Source organism: Amblyomma maculatum, unplaced genomic scaffold (genome assembly GCF_055883805.1).
Source record: "Amblyomma maculatum isolate TAMU_Amacu unplaced genomic scaffold, ASM5588380v1 scaffold_20, whole genome shotgun sequence".
Taxonomy (NCBI): Eukaryota; Metazoa; Arthropoda; class Arachnida; order Ixodida; family Ixodidae; genus Amblyomma; species Amblyomma maculatum.
In genome coordinates, this window is record NW_028146745.1 from 4,439,554 (window position 1) to 4,452,326 (window position 12,773).

Here is a 12,773-nt window from a genome sequence, read left to right on the forward strand (position 1 = left end):
GTCGCTTCCCGACACATCCACAACTGAGCGTCCTTTTGGCTTTAGCCCAGCCGCTTCATTCGTCCTGGAGCTACTAGGAATCGCCCTTTGTTCATCCCCAGTAACATGTGGGACGCCTTCCAACAGGGGGGGCTAATCTTTCGGCGCCATATCATTAATGGTATTGTGACTGGCCATAGGGTTTTCTTGGCAGGAAATACTGGAGTGGGTTGCCATTACCTTCTCCAGTGAATCACTTTTTTCAGAACTCTCTGCCGTGACCTGTCTATCTCGGGTGGCCCAATACAGCAGAGTTGACGACTTCATCTAGTTTCGCAAGCCCCTCCGCCACGACAAGGCAGTGATCCCTTCATGGATCACAGCTTTTAAGGATTACAACTGGTCAAACTGCATTTGCCGGGCTTTCATGAAATCTAGTGGTCAAGCCCTTTCCTAGGCGTTAATTCCTACAAATGACGGGAACCCATGCCGGGGACAACTGATGTACTCATTTACTTGGGGACATCGTCGAGCCGTTTAATAATTCTGACAGCTCTCCCACCTGCGCGTGGCGTACCTGTTTACTGCAGTCACCGGGATGGTCGTGTGTTTGTTTAACTACACGCTCGGGCCGGCGGGGTCACAACACCCGTAGTGCACTTCCACGACCTGCCAGATGCCATAGCGTCCCCGATTTCGGTTACTCTCATCATGCCACGCTCGAATCGAGAGTCTGATTTTACTCGTTTTTCTTAAGGGTATTGGATTTGATGCTGGCCCAGTTGCTAGATCCTGGACTTGCCACCTACGTACAGGGAGCGCGAGTGGAAGCGTCATCGCCCACCCCTATGGTCACACGGCGGTACTATTAACAGGGGTACAGCGGGTGCTTACACCAGTACGGAGACGCCCGTAGGACTCAACGTTTTCCACGATGGCCCTGGTTTGCCGGAGGACGAAAGAAGACAGTCTCCCCACGCATCCTCGCAGGCGGGGTTACAAAGGGCTGCCCCTACCCCTGATAACATAAGTCAGCGGGGATTGCCCTGCAGCGCCCATGAATAGAGACAGCAGATTCAGCCCATCCCTGGTCTGCACCGGCGGGTGAACCCCTTCTAATTTTTCAAAAAATTAGAGCAATCATCTCCAAGTGAAGCAGCTTCCTTCCTTGTTCGACAGAGAATCAGGGGATCCCAATGTTATTCCTAGTCCTGTTTCTTGACAGGAAAATCATCGGTAAAAGCTGCAGTCATCGGTGGGCCCCACCGAAGGTGTCTGCAAGCCCAGGAGTGTAACCAGCTCTAGCGAGTTAGACTTCTTCAGAGGGGGCCAATCTCCGAGATCTTAGTCTCCCACTTGAGCATCCACCAGCGGTGCCTACAATTGACTGGATTACAGGAGCCCGCAAGTGCTCCCAGCATTAATCTTCAAAACGTCATCGTCAAAGGCTGCACTCCGTTCGGTTACAGAAGGACGCAACCCCTCCCAGAGACCAACCAAAATTCAAAACATTTATCATCGGAAAAACTGGTGTCATTTTGTCGAGATAAATTAATGTCACCAGGTGGACCGGCCCCCTTTCAGCCTACTCGCCTTACGTCTCCTCTACTTGTGCACAGGGGCTCACGGGTGCGGGCTCACCCGTGCTGCTATTCGTTCCAGCTGCCCCGCTGCCCGGACTTAGTGCTAGCGGCAGACGTACACCTGGCTATGCAAGACACGTTTGAGCCTTGCTTTCAGGAGATACTAAGTACGATCTGTGGTGAGCCGAGGACCCATCACTTTTCAATGGGTACAAGATTCCCTCGGCCTGGGGCTTGGCTCTTCTGGAGTGAAATGCTTGGAAAAGGGATCACCTACAAAAAAATAGTCACACATGGGCTCTTGTCGCACAAGGCGGTTGTAGGTTGTAGGCGAAGTGTAGTTTTTCGGATGGCGGAAGGAAGCACTAGCCTATCAGTGCAACTATTATTGCGTTTTTATTATTGATGAATTTGCACCGAGGGGCCAGTGATTCGATTCGCCATCGGACAACCATAAGTCCCATAATATGGTTCTTGCGGTTTTTGTCAGTGGCCCTATTCTCAACCATTTCACCCCAGAAGAGCTAAACATCAGACCGATAGGAATCTTGTACCCAGTGAAAAGCGGTGGGTACCCAGTGGCATCGGGGATTGAAATTCGTACCTCTCGAATAGGAAAAAGCGCGTCGCCAATGTAGTGGCCAAGAGCCGCCACCGGTCTGCCCTGTGGGTGATTTATGCGAACGATTATGGTATCACACCCCTAAACAAGTTGTAAATTTTAGTAAATTGTAGCACCCTGTAAATTGTAACAATGTTTTACTCTCAGAGCCGTGGGTTGTCCTCTCTTCGCACTACATGCGAACTCTTGTATGTTGAAACTCTTCAACTCTTTGGCAAGATATATGCCTGTTCTTCAACGCAAATAAATAAAAAGTGAAACGAAAATGTGGTGTGAAGGTTCTCTCGCATCATTTCTTATGTGAAGCTTAAGTGACACAATTTTTTTCTCCTATATGTAGGTTTTGGCATGCAAATAGCTCCAAGGGACTATATCGAGCCTCGGTCGTCGAACTGTGAAAAACTCGAAGCAACAAAAGAAAATGTAAGTATGACGTCCCACTGAATAGCCCTTGATGAGTTACAATTTGTAAGGACCACTATAGATGACCTTTAAAATGTGCATTTTTCTGCCTCACAGAAAATGTTTAGGTTTACTACATAGAGAATATTTGGAAGAAAATAAAAACACATAGCGACAGTGCTCTTCACTACTCCGAAGAATAAGGGCTCAGCTCCTTGCTTTCTCTATAGCAGCTCTCAAATACCCTGGGAATTTTGCATCTGACTGCATCCTGTCGGCTGTTGAACATAAATAGGCGCGCGAAACCATGTAAAATGCGTTAATAATTCTTACATGTAGCCGCTAAAATGTCGCCTACAATTCCGGCCCACCTGAATTACCGCAAGCGGCATTTCAATTTTTATTTATGCGGAGAAAACGACAATACTGCTAATCAAAACGCCTCTTAACGAGCTGCAAAACAATATTTGACACGTCATGTCCTCATCTCGTGAAACGTTTTCCAGTACATCTCCACAAATAATCGACAAGAGCGTTTTTCTATCAAAGCAGTTGTAAACGAACGCAATTATTTCGAATCTTGTACGTCTGAACAATACCTTCAATATTGTAACCGAAGAAAAGGAAGTGCGAGCGTTTTCAGAAAAAAAGGAAGACGCTGGTGAAGGCTGTGTTTGTAGCGTTTCTGGGGCTCCCCGCTGTAGCGCTGGTTGCTGCTTCTGCCCCTCTGACGCGTAATTGGTAGTTTAATGTATTGTTGCTTTCAAACAAAATAAACGAAAAAATAAAAAGTTGCTATTACAAGATTCGAAAAGATGATTTAATCGTTTTTTGCTGAGGTAAGTAGTGTCAATCCATTGCGCCATGGAATCGACAGCTGCAGCGCGCTTTAAACCCGCAATTATTTCTTTTTACAATATTTCCGCTATCCGCCGCCAGGTGACGCTGCTAAGAGGACTCTACCCTGAGTAAATAGGACTGTAACAGATGGGCAGCTAAAGTATTTAAATACCTGTACCTAAAAAGCATCGACTCGCAATGGAGGAAAAGAACTAGGAAACTAACTGTAAGTATGCTAGTAACAAGGACGGAGAAATAAAGAGCATTAAGCAACAGGTGGAAAACACAGAAGGTAAATATTGGATAAATTCGATGGAAAAGAAACAGAGTGTGGAATTATACCGAAGTGGAAAATGCAGATTAGGAAGGAAGATTTCTTTGATAACTCAAGAGGCAGTGCCCTACTTTTTGAAGCTAGATCAGGGTGCCTTAGAACACGCAGCTACAAAATAAATTTACCAATGTAGATGACGCATGTGCTGTATGTGGTAATTCCAGTGAAACAATTGACCATATTATACTCGAATGTAATGGTATCCATCCGGAAGTTGGTGGAGGCGCAATCACTGTTCCTGAAGCTCTGGGCTTTAGAGATACCAGTGGCCGGGTGAATACACCGGCGGTGGAAACTAGCAAAAAACGACTGGAAGATTGGTGGCTTAAAAGCAGAGAAGTGACATAAGGTTAGTAATGTAGGAACAAAAATTTAATTAATAGAATGATGGTTTAGTTAACCATTCTAAATCAATAATTAGAATATAGGGAGAAAAATTAGCATGATAGCTACTGCTACCACCCCGTTTCAAAGGGGGTGCTCCTATATTCCATCCATCCATTCATACCGTTGAGGGAACGGAATCACGCGACTGTTGCGGCGGATGTAAAGGGGCGATCTCGGGTGTCACAGGAGTGACTGGCCGTAAAACACGGTAGGGTCCTGCGTAGCGTGGCAAGAGCTTCTCACACAGCCTAACATTACGAGCGGGAGCCCAGAGGAATACGAGGGAGCCTGGAGAGTAGTGGACAAACCGGTGGCGAGGATCATGGCGCCGTTTTTGAGAATTTTGGGAGGAAGCCAGTCGGCGGCGAGCAATAACACAGGCGGCGTCAGCTCGGGTAATGGCGTCGCGAACGTAGGAACTGGCGTTAGCGGTGGGAGGCAGTACGCTGTCAAACGGAAGGGGAAGGTCGCGGCCGTATAGAAGATAAAAGGGTAGTAGCCTATTGTGTCGTGACGAGAGGAATTGTACGCAAACGTTACAAACGGCGAAGTAATATCTCAGTGACGGTGATCATCCGAGACATACATTAACAGCATGTCCGCGAACGTGCAGTTGAGGTGCTCAGTGCGGCCGTTCGTTTGTGGATTATAAACGGGGGTAAAATAGTGCCTAATGGAGCAGTATCGAAAAATTTCGTCGACTACTCGAGCAAGAAAGCAACGGCCACGGTCAGTGAGCAGCTGGCGTGGATCGGCATGGAGCAGGATGACGTCGTGGAGAAGAAATGCAGCCACGTCAGTTGCACAGGTGGTGGGTATCGCTCGGGTGACAGCTTAGCGCGTAGCCACCAATCCGTGGCCACCACAATCCATTTATTCCCTGACGCAGAAAGTGGGAAAGGCCCGAGGAGATCAAGGCCGACTCGAAAAAACGGGTCTACTGGGATGTCGATCGGCTGCAGGGATCCAGCAGGCATAACCGAGGACTTCTTCTGTCGCTGACACCGGTCACAAGAAGCCACGTAACGACGAACAGAGCGATAGAGGCCTGGCCAAAGGAAGCGGCGGACGCTGTCGCATGTACGAGATACGCCAAGTTGACCCGCTTTGGGTGCATCGTGCAGCTGTTGAAGAACGGTGGTACGCAGGTGTTCGGGGACTAGGAGCAAAGGCTCGACGCCATCTGGTCGGTATAAGGTTCCGTCGGCATAAGGTGCCGTTGTGGAGCACAAACAGAGCAAGTATCAAGGTGATCAGTGCTGAGGCGATTGATAATTCTGCAAAGCTTGGGATCTAAGCTCTGCTCATGGCGAATATTTGAAAGGTCTGAGATGGACAACACATATGTGTCATCGTCACACTCGCTTGCAGGTGGCGGATCTACCGGGTTGCGGGACAGGCAGTCGTCGTCAGCGTGCAGCCGGCCAGACTTGTGGACGAGAGAAAAAATGTATTCCTGAAGCCGGAGGGCGCAACGGCCTAGGCGACCAGTAGGGTCCTTCAGTGTAGAAACCCAGCATAAGGCATGGTGGTCGGGGATGTTGGAGGACGGGCGGCCAAACACCTAAGGGCGAACCTTTGTAATGGCCCACACGGGGGCTAAGCACTCACGTTCTGTAATAGAGTAATTTCGTTCAGCCGCAGAAAGGTGGCGACTGGCATAAGCAATGACGCGAGTGCGACCCATCTGCTGCTGGGCGGGTATGACACCAATGCTGTGACCACTGGCGTCGATGCGTACCTCCGTTTGTGCCGAGGGATTGAAGTGTGCCTGGACAGGCGGATTGGTGAGGGCTGCAATGAGCACAGGAAAGGCTTGGAATTTTTCTTGGTCCCAGCAAAATGGAGCGTCGTTCTTCAAAAGATTGGTGAGTGGACGAGCCGTCTACGCAAAGTTGGGTACAAACCGCCGAAAATAGGAGCAAAGCCCAAGAAAACTATGCAAGTTACTGGTACAACGGGGTGTAGGAAATGCACTTACAGCACGTCTTTGGTACGGATCATGTTGAACGCCACGGGCGTCGACCATGTGACTGAGCACGTTGAATCTGCGTTGGTCGAAGCTACATTTCTTCGAGTTCAGCTGAAGGCCAACTCTTCGGAAGACGCCAAGAATGGCATCAAGCCGATGAAGATGGCTCTCGAATGTAGCGGAAAATACAATGACGTCATCTAGGTAACACAAGCACGCCGTTCAGTTCAAGCCGCGCAAGAGATTGCATCGTGCGCTCGAATGTTGCGGGCGCATTACACAAGCCGAAAGGCATCACCTTGAATTGATACATGCCACCGGGAGTGACGAAGGCGGTCTTCACTTGATCCCGTTCGTCGACTGCGATCTGCCAATAACCGGAACGAAGATAAATGGAAGAGAAATAGCCGGCACCGTGCAAGCAGTCGAAGGAATCATCTATCCTTGGGAGTGGGTAAATGTCCTTCTTTGTAATTTTGTTCAGGGGTCGGTAATCAACGCAGAACCTCCAGGTATTGTTCTTTTTAACAAGCACGACAGGCGACGCCCAGGGACTGCTCGAAGGCTCTATAATGTTTTATTGCGAAAGCAATACTACTTTCACTTTCAAGCCTTTGCGGTGCGACGGCGGTGCACATGAAATGACCTTTTGCATGACCTCTGTGTGACGTCACGCCTCAAAGCTAGGCGACCAATTCGCGCCGTCCCTGAGAGACGGCGGGGGCGCATGAACGGCGGCCTAACTCCTACTCTCTCCGCCAGGAGCGCCACAGGTGTTATGACGTCACACCTCAAAGCTGGGCGACCACCTCGCGCCGTCCGTGAGAGACGGCGGTGTGCATGAACGGCGGCCTAACGCCAGCTCTCTCCGCAAGTAGCGCCACAGGTGTTGTGACGTTATACAACTGTATAAAGCGGCGACCGACCCGCGCCGTCCATGAGAGACGGCGGTGCGCATGACTACGATGCCGCCTACTGCTAAGGATCATTTCGCAACATACCGGGCTTAACCAAGCTAAGCCTCTGCCAATTTTTTTGCTAACATCTTGTCCACTTCATCTTGCATGGCGCGACGTTCAGAAATGGTGACTCGATAAGATCTGTGAATTGGGCTGGCGTCTCCGGTATCGATGCGATGTGTAACAAGGGACGTTTGTCCTAAGGGGCGGTAACCAAAATCCAAAATATCGCTGTACGAAGTCATAAGGCTCGTAAGTGCTGTAGCACGGTCAGGGCGCAAGTTAGGTGCGACCATTCCTGATATGCGGGCCTCCGGAGGTGGGGACGGTGCAGGTCGTGTCGATACTTTAGCAATAGGGTCAGGAAGAAGAGCGGCCACTGTGACGTCAGAGAGTGGGGTCAGTTCGGTGAGAGTAATGCAATCAGGAAGAACGTGCACAAAACGGCCGACGTTAAAAACAGGGATATCTGCGTTATTTTCTACCTGCACGATGTTATGAGGTAGAGCGATTCTACGCTGCAGTGTCATGTCGGTTATGCGGCAAACAACGTAGTCGCCATCAGGAACGAAGGGGAAAGGCGACGTGAGCAGATACACTGCAGCCTCTGGTGGCAGGCGAGTAAATGTAGACGGGTGGAGACGGAGCGTTGAAGTATCAGAGGTCTGTTTGTCAGGACAGAGTGGCAGGCCCAGAAGAAGAAGTCCAGAAAAACAGTCAATGAGCGCGGAATGTGCAGTTAAAATGTCGATTCCTAATATAACGTCGTGAGGGCAACTGGTGAGGACTGTAAATTGCACAGGGATATGGCGGTCGGCAGTGCTAATTCTCGCAATACACATACCAATCACACTAGCTGTGTTGTCATCAGCAACATGAACGGCAGATGAGGAAGCGGGTGTGAGGACATTGTTGACGCGTTGACGGAGCGAGGTACTCAGGACGGAAATGTGGACGCCAGTGTCAATAAGGACACAAACTGAGACTCTGTCACAAGAATGTCAATGAGGTTACGTCTGGGTGCGAGGGTCAGTTCCGAGTTGACAGTCCGGGTCGACAATGCAGCGTCACTCCGGGGCGCTGCACTCGGTAGTTTCCTGAGTAGGTGCCGGCGTATGATGGGGAGGAGCTACGATGAAGCCCCGGTGAACGGGATCGATGAGGCCGGTGAGATGGAGTTCGGCTGGAGTGACGGACACTTGAGACGGTTTCGGTGTGAGGTTCATCTGAGTGAGGAGGGAAGTGTCGAGGTCCATCATATGCGGGGCGGAGCTGTTCAGGTTGGGCAGGGAAGCGTCGAGGTCTGTAGTAGTACCGGCGGTCAGTGTTGTAATAAGAACGAGGGGTGCGGAAGGCACGATTGCGGCTATAACATGAAGTGTGGCCGGCTCAACAGCAAATAAAACAAATTGGCCTGTCGTCGGAGGTGCCCCACTCTGCAGGATTGCGATTAACGTAGTGACGTGGAGGAGTTTGGCTAGTGGTTGCAGCAGCCACTACAGGAACAGGATGCGATGGTGACGAGGGCGGTGCGGTGTTGGAGGAAAGACCGACGTTGGCAAGTTCCTGGCGGACGACAGCCAATATCGTGGCCACGTGTTGGGCAGTGGAGATGGGAGTGGTGCAGGAGCTAAGGCCTCGAGTTCTCGCTTGACGATCCGAGTCATGGTTGTGGACTGAGAAGGCTATTGCAGAGGAGTCAGATCATCACAAGAAGATGTAGCTTCTTTGTTCGGAAGACGCTCAAAGCGATGTACCAGGCGTCGTTGTTTAGCCTGCTCGAATTTTTGGCAGACTTGAAACACCGACTCGACGGTAGAGAAATCCACGCAGAAGAGGATATTGAACGCGTCATCTGCGATGCCCTTGAGGAGGTGCCCTACCTTTTCACTTTCCAGCATGGAGCTGTTCGCCGTGCGACACAACGCGAGCACTTCTTGAATGTAGGCACGGTAGGACTCCGTGGTGGATTGGGCGCGAGACGAAAGTTTGGTTTTGGCTGCGACAGCTCGTGCAATCGGCTTCCCGAACAAGTCGTGAAGCCTTTGCTTGCAAATTTCCTAGATCACCAGCTCGTGCTCGTGATTTTCGAACCACGCGCGAGCGGTTCTCGCCAAATAGAAAATGAGATTGGCCAGCATGGTGGCCACGTCCCAGTGATTGTTCCTGCTGCATCGCTCGTATTCATCCAGCCAGTCGTCAACATCTGTCTTGTCTTCGCCATTGAAGATGGCGCGGGAAGATGGGAGAGTGGCGGATTTTTGTGAGCATGAGTGGCTGCGCCGATGTTGTTGCGGTGGTAGGAGCTGCCTCAAAGGTCATAGTGGCCGTTGTTCACGTTCTGATCCCAAGCAGGTGGCGGTCACTGTGCCAATCCAGCTTTCAGCTGCTTAAATAGATTTATGTGTGCACACGGAGATCTTTAGTCACCTCCACCAAGATGATGCGTGGCAAGGTTAGTCCACGAGGGTTAGTCCAGGATGACACAGCACACAAAACATAGAAGCACAGCAGTGTCGACCTTCTTCAAGCATCAACCGTTGCTACCACATTTTCAACTTCTGTGTCACTGTTGCTGATCGTTGTCTTCTTCAATGCCCAGCGATGAAGAGCATATATGTCACAACATTGTCACGTCCGATCCTAAGTACAGGACAACAGCAACCGCAGGTCAGAGGGGCGTGATTCCGTTCCCTCAACGGTAAGGTCCTCTGAGCAGGGTCACCTGGCGGCAGATAGCGGAAATATTGTAAAAAGAAATAATTGCGGGTTTAAAGCGCGCTGCAGCCGTTGCTTCCATGGCGCAATGGATTGACACTACTTACCTCAGCAATAAGCGACTAAATCATCTGTTCGAATCCTGTAATGGCAACTTTTTTATTTTTTCATTTATTTTGTTTTAAAGCAACATTACATTAAACTACAAAGCTCATTCCTGAGAGTGTTCCCCTTTAGGTAAAAATGTAGTGTTTTTATTTCTTAATAGGCGCAAAACCAGCCAACAGAGCCACGAGGTGATGGCTTGACGATGGTAACACTAATCAATTACCTGCACCATAATCATTTCCTGCCTTCAGTGGGTGTATGTTACCTTTAGGTTGCGTTCAGAGACACCTTTCGGTAACTATCGCCGTTTAACCCGCTGACAGGTAACCAGTGAGGAGAAAAAATTTGCGGGACCCAACCGTTGAGGAGACGGAATTACGCGCGACAGTCCTCTATGCCACGCACAGAGACTGTTCATGTCGCCTGAATGAAGCCGTTCTACCCCTGCAGTAGTTCGTCCTAATGCGCACCGCGACTGTACTTTTCGTGAGAGGAGGTGGGGAGGTAACGTGACATATGTGCCCTGCTTCGCTGGACACTGACGAAGACAACGATCAGCAACAGTGACACAGAAAAAGAAAAAGTTGTAGCAACGGTTGATGCTAGAAGAAGGTCGATGCTGCTGTGCTTGAGTTATGTGTGCTGTGTATTCCTGGAATACCTTTATGGACTAATTTTGCCACGTATGAATATGTTCATTGATCATATCGACGGATGCTTGTCAGTTTTTTTGCATTTATTATGAAAGACATCCTTTTGACAGCCTAGGACAGCATTAAATTGGGGTTGTTTTCAGGGCTTTGTTGTGAATAGCAGTAACAAAATTGCGTCTCAGTTCCTCTAAAATTTGTGAAGTTCCCGAGAGCACGTTGTTTCGAAGGTTTAGGATAAATTGCTGAAGGCAGTGATTGCAGAACCGGTTCCCTATCATTTGGTCATGCTCTGCCTCGCCCAATTTCGCTGTCGGACCACGCCTAAGGGAATTGTTTTTGGATGGATCCGTGAAAGTCTGAGTTTCGAGGTCTCAGTACTTCGATCACGATATAAGGCAGCGGCGGTGTAGAGGTAGCAGGTCCTGCTCACGTGCAAAAGGACTGTGGTTTGAATTGCAATTCCACGCAGTTCTTCACTGATGAAAAAAAAAATCTGCCCGCGGATAGAATTACATAAACAAGTTTGGTGTGCGAACTGATGCCGGTGAACACCGAGAGTATATTCCTCTTCCCGTTTATAATGTGTATGCTAGGCCAGCTGGAGGATAGTTTGCGTAAAGGATTCGATCTAACGATTTTTTGCCGAGAACCATTGAAAGCTTTGGAAAGAGAAAACAATCGAATTAAAAATATACACGGCATGAAGAAAAAGGCAGCGCTTATCTGCTGTTTTCTTTGTTCCGTGTGTGATTTTGAATGTAGTTTTCCTGTTCCAAAGCAAACACCTAGCCCAGATAGAAGTTTGATAAGTTCTATTGAAAGCTTCATTTGTTATTTCAACTACCTCCAAAGCGTGCCCTTATCAGCAATTGCAACACACGGAATGACCTTGTTCGTGCTCAGTGCGAGCGAGACGCGTCTTTATCATTTTCTTTGTCAGGCAAGTTGTGCCGAGATAAGCATCGAATGATTCCCGCCACTCGCGTCCGTTTCCACAATATTCCAGATTGTTATGACTATCCTTTGCGCGTTTATCTAGATGCTTCTTTGCCGATCTTAAATTGAGGACTACCGGATGAAACCGGCATGTATAATTCGAAGACAAACGCACACACTGTTGTTGTCGCCGCCATCGAGTTGCTTAGTTATTTTGTGGGTTCACGTCAGCCCAACAAACAGTTTATTTAAGTACAGCACCAGTCGGTTAATTTACTGCCTTGGGCATTTCCCTGACTACGTGACAATCAACAATATTTGTATTCCTTGATCAGCTTATCATGCGAAATGTACAGAAGGCATGGTACTCCTGTCGGAAGAAGACTGGGTGTCTCTCTCCTAATCATCATCATCATCATCATCAGCAGCAGCAGCAGCAGCAGCAGCAGCAGCAGCAGCAGCAGCCTGATTATACCCACTGCAGGGCGAAGGCCTCTCCCATATTTCTCCACTTAACCCGGTCCAGAGCTAACTGCATCCACTTGACCCCTGCGAACTTCTTAATCTCATCCGCCCACCTAACTTTCTGTCGCCCCCTGCTACGCTTTCCTTCCCTTGGAATCCAGTTTGTTACCCTCAGCGACCATCGGTTATCCTCTCTTCGCACTACATGTAATGCCCATGTCCATTTCTTCTTCTTAATTTCCACTAGAATGTCAGTAACTTGAGTTATTTCTCTGATCTACTCTGCACGCTTTCTATCTCTTAATGTTACCCCTACCATTTTTCGTTCCATAGCCCTCTGGGTTGTCCTCAACTTAAGTAGAACTCTCTTGTTTAGCCTCCACGTTTCAGCCCCATAGGTGAGTACAGGCAAGATGCAACTGTTGTATGCTTTCCTCTTGAGCGATACCGGTAAGCTGCTAGTCATAATTTGCGAGTGCTTGCCAAATGCGCTCCATCCCAACCTTATTCTTCTTGTTATTTCCTTTTCATGGTCCGGATCAGCGGTTACTACCTGTAATAAGTAGACATACTCGCCTACTACTTCCAGTATTTCGCTACCTAATGTAAACTGCTGTTCCTTCCCGAGGCTGTTGAACATTACCTTAGTCTTCTGCATATTGATTTTCAAGCCCACCTTTCTACTTTTTTCTGTCTAGGTCATCAATCATTATTTGCAGTTCATCCCCCGAGTTGCTTAGCAAGGCAATGTCATCAGCAAATCGCAGATTACTGCGGTATTCTCCATCTACCCTTATCCCTAACTGCTCCCATTC

At 49.0% G+C, this 12,773-nt stretch overlaps 1 protein-coding gene across 1 annotated transcript in view; it reads left to right on the top strand.

Moving 5' to 3' along the window:
- Window positions 1-12,773, top strand: part of LOC146171543 (uncharacterized) — a 146,822-nt gene that overhangs the window by 62,212 nt on the left and 71,837 nt on the right. Inside the window, exon 3 of the mRNA XM_084586480.1 lies at window positions 2,525-2,607. Within this exon, the coding sequence (XP_084442606.1) occupies window positions 2,525-2,607 (83 nt within the window). The remainder of the gene's footprint in view (window positions 1-2,524; window positions 2,608-12,773) is intronic.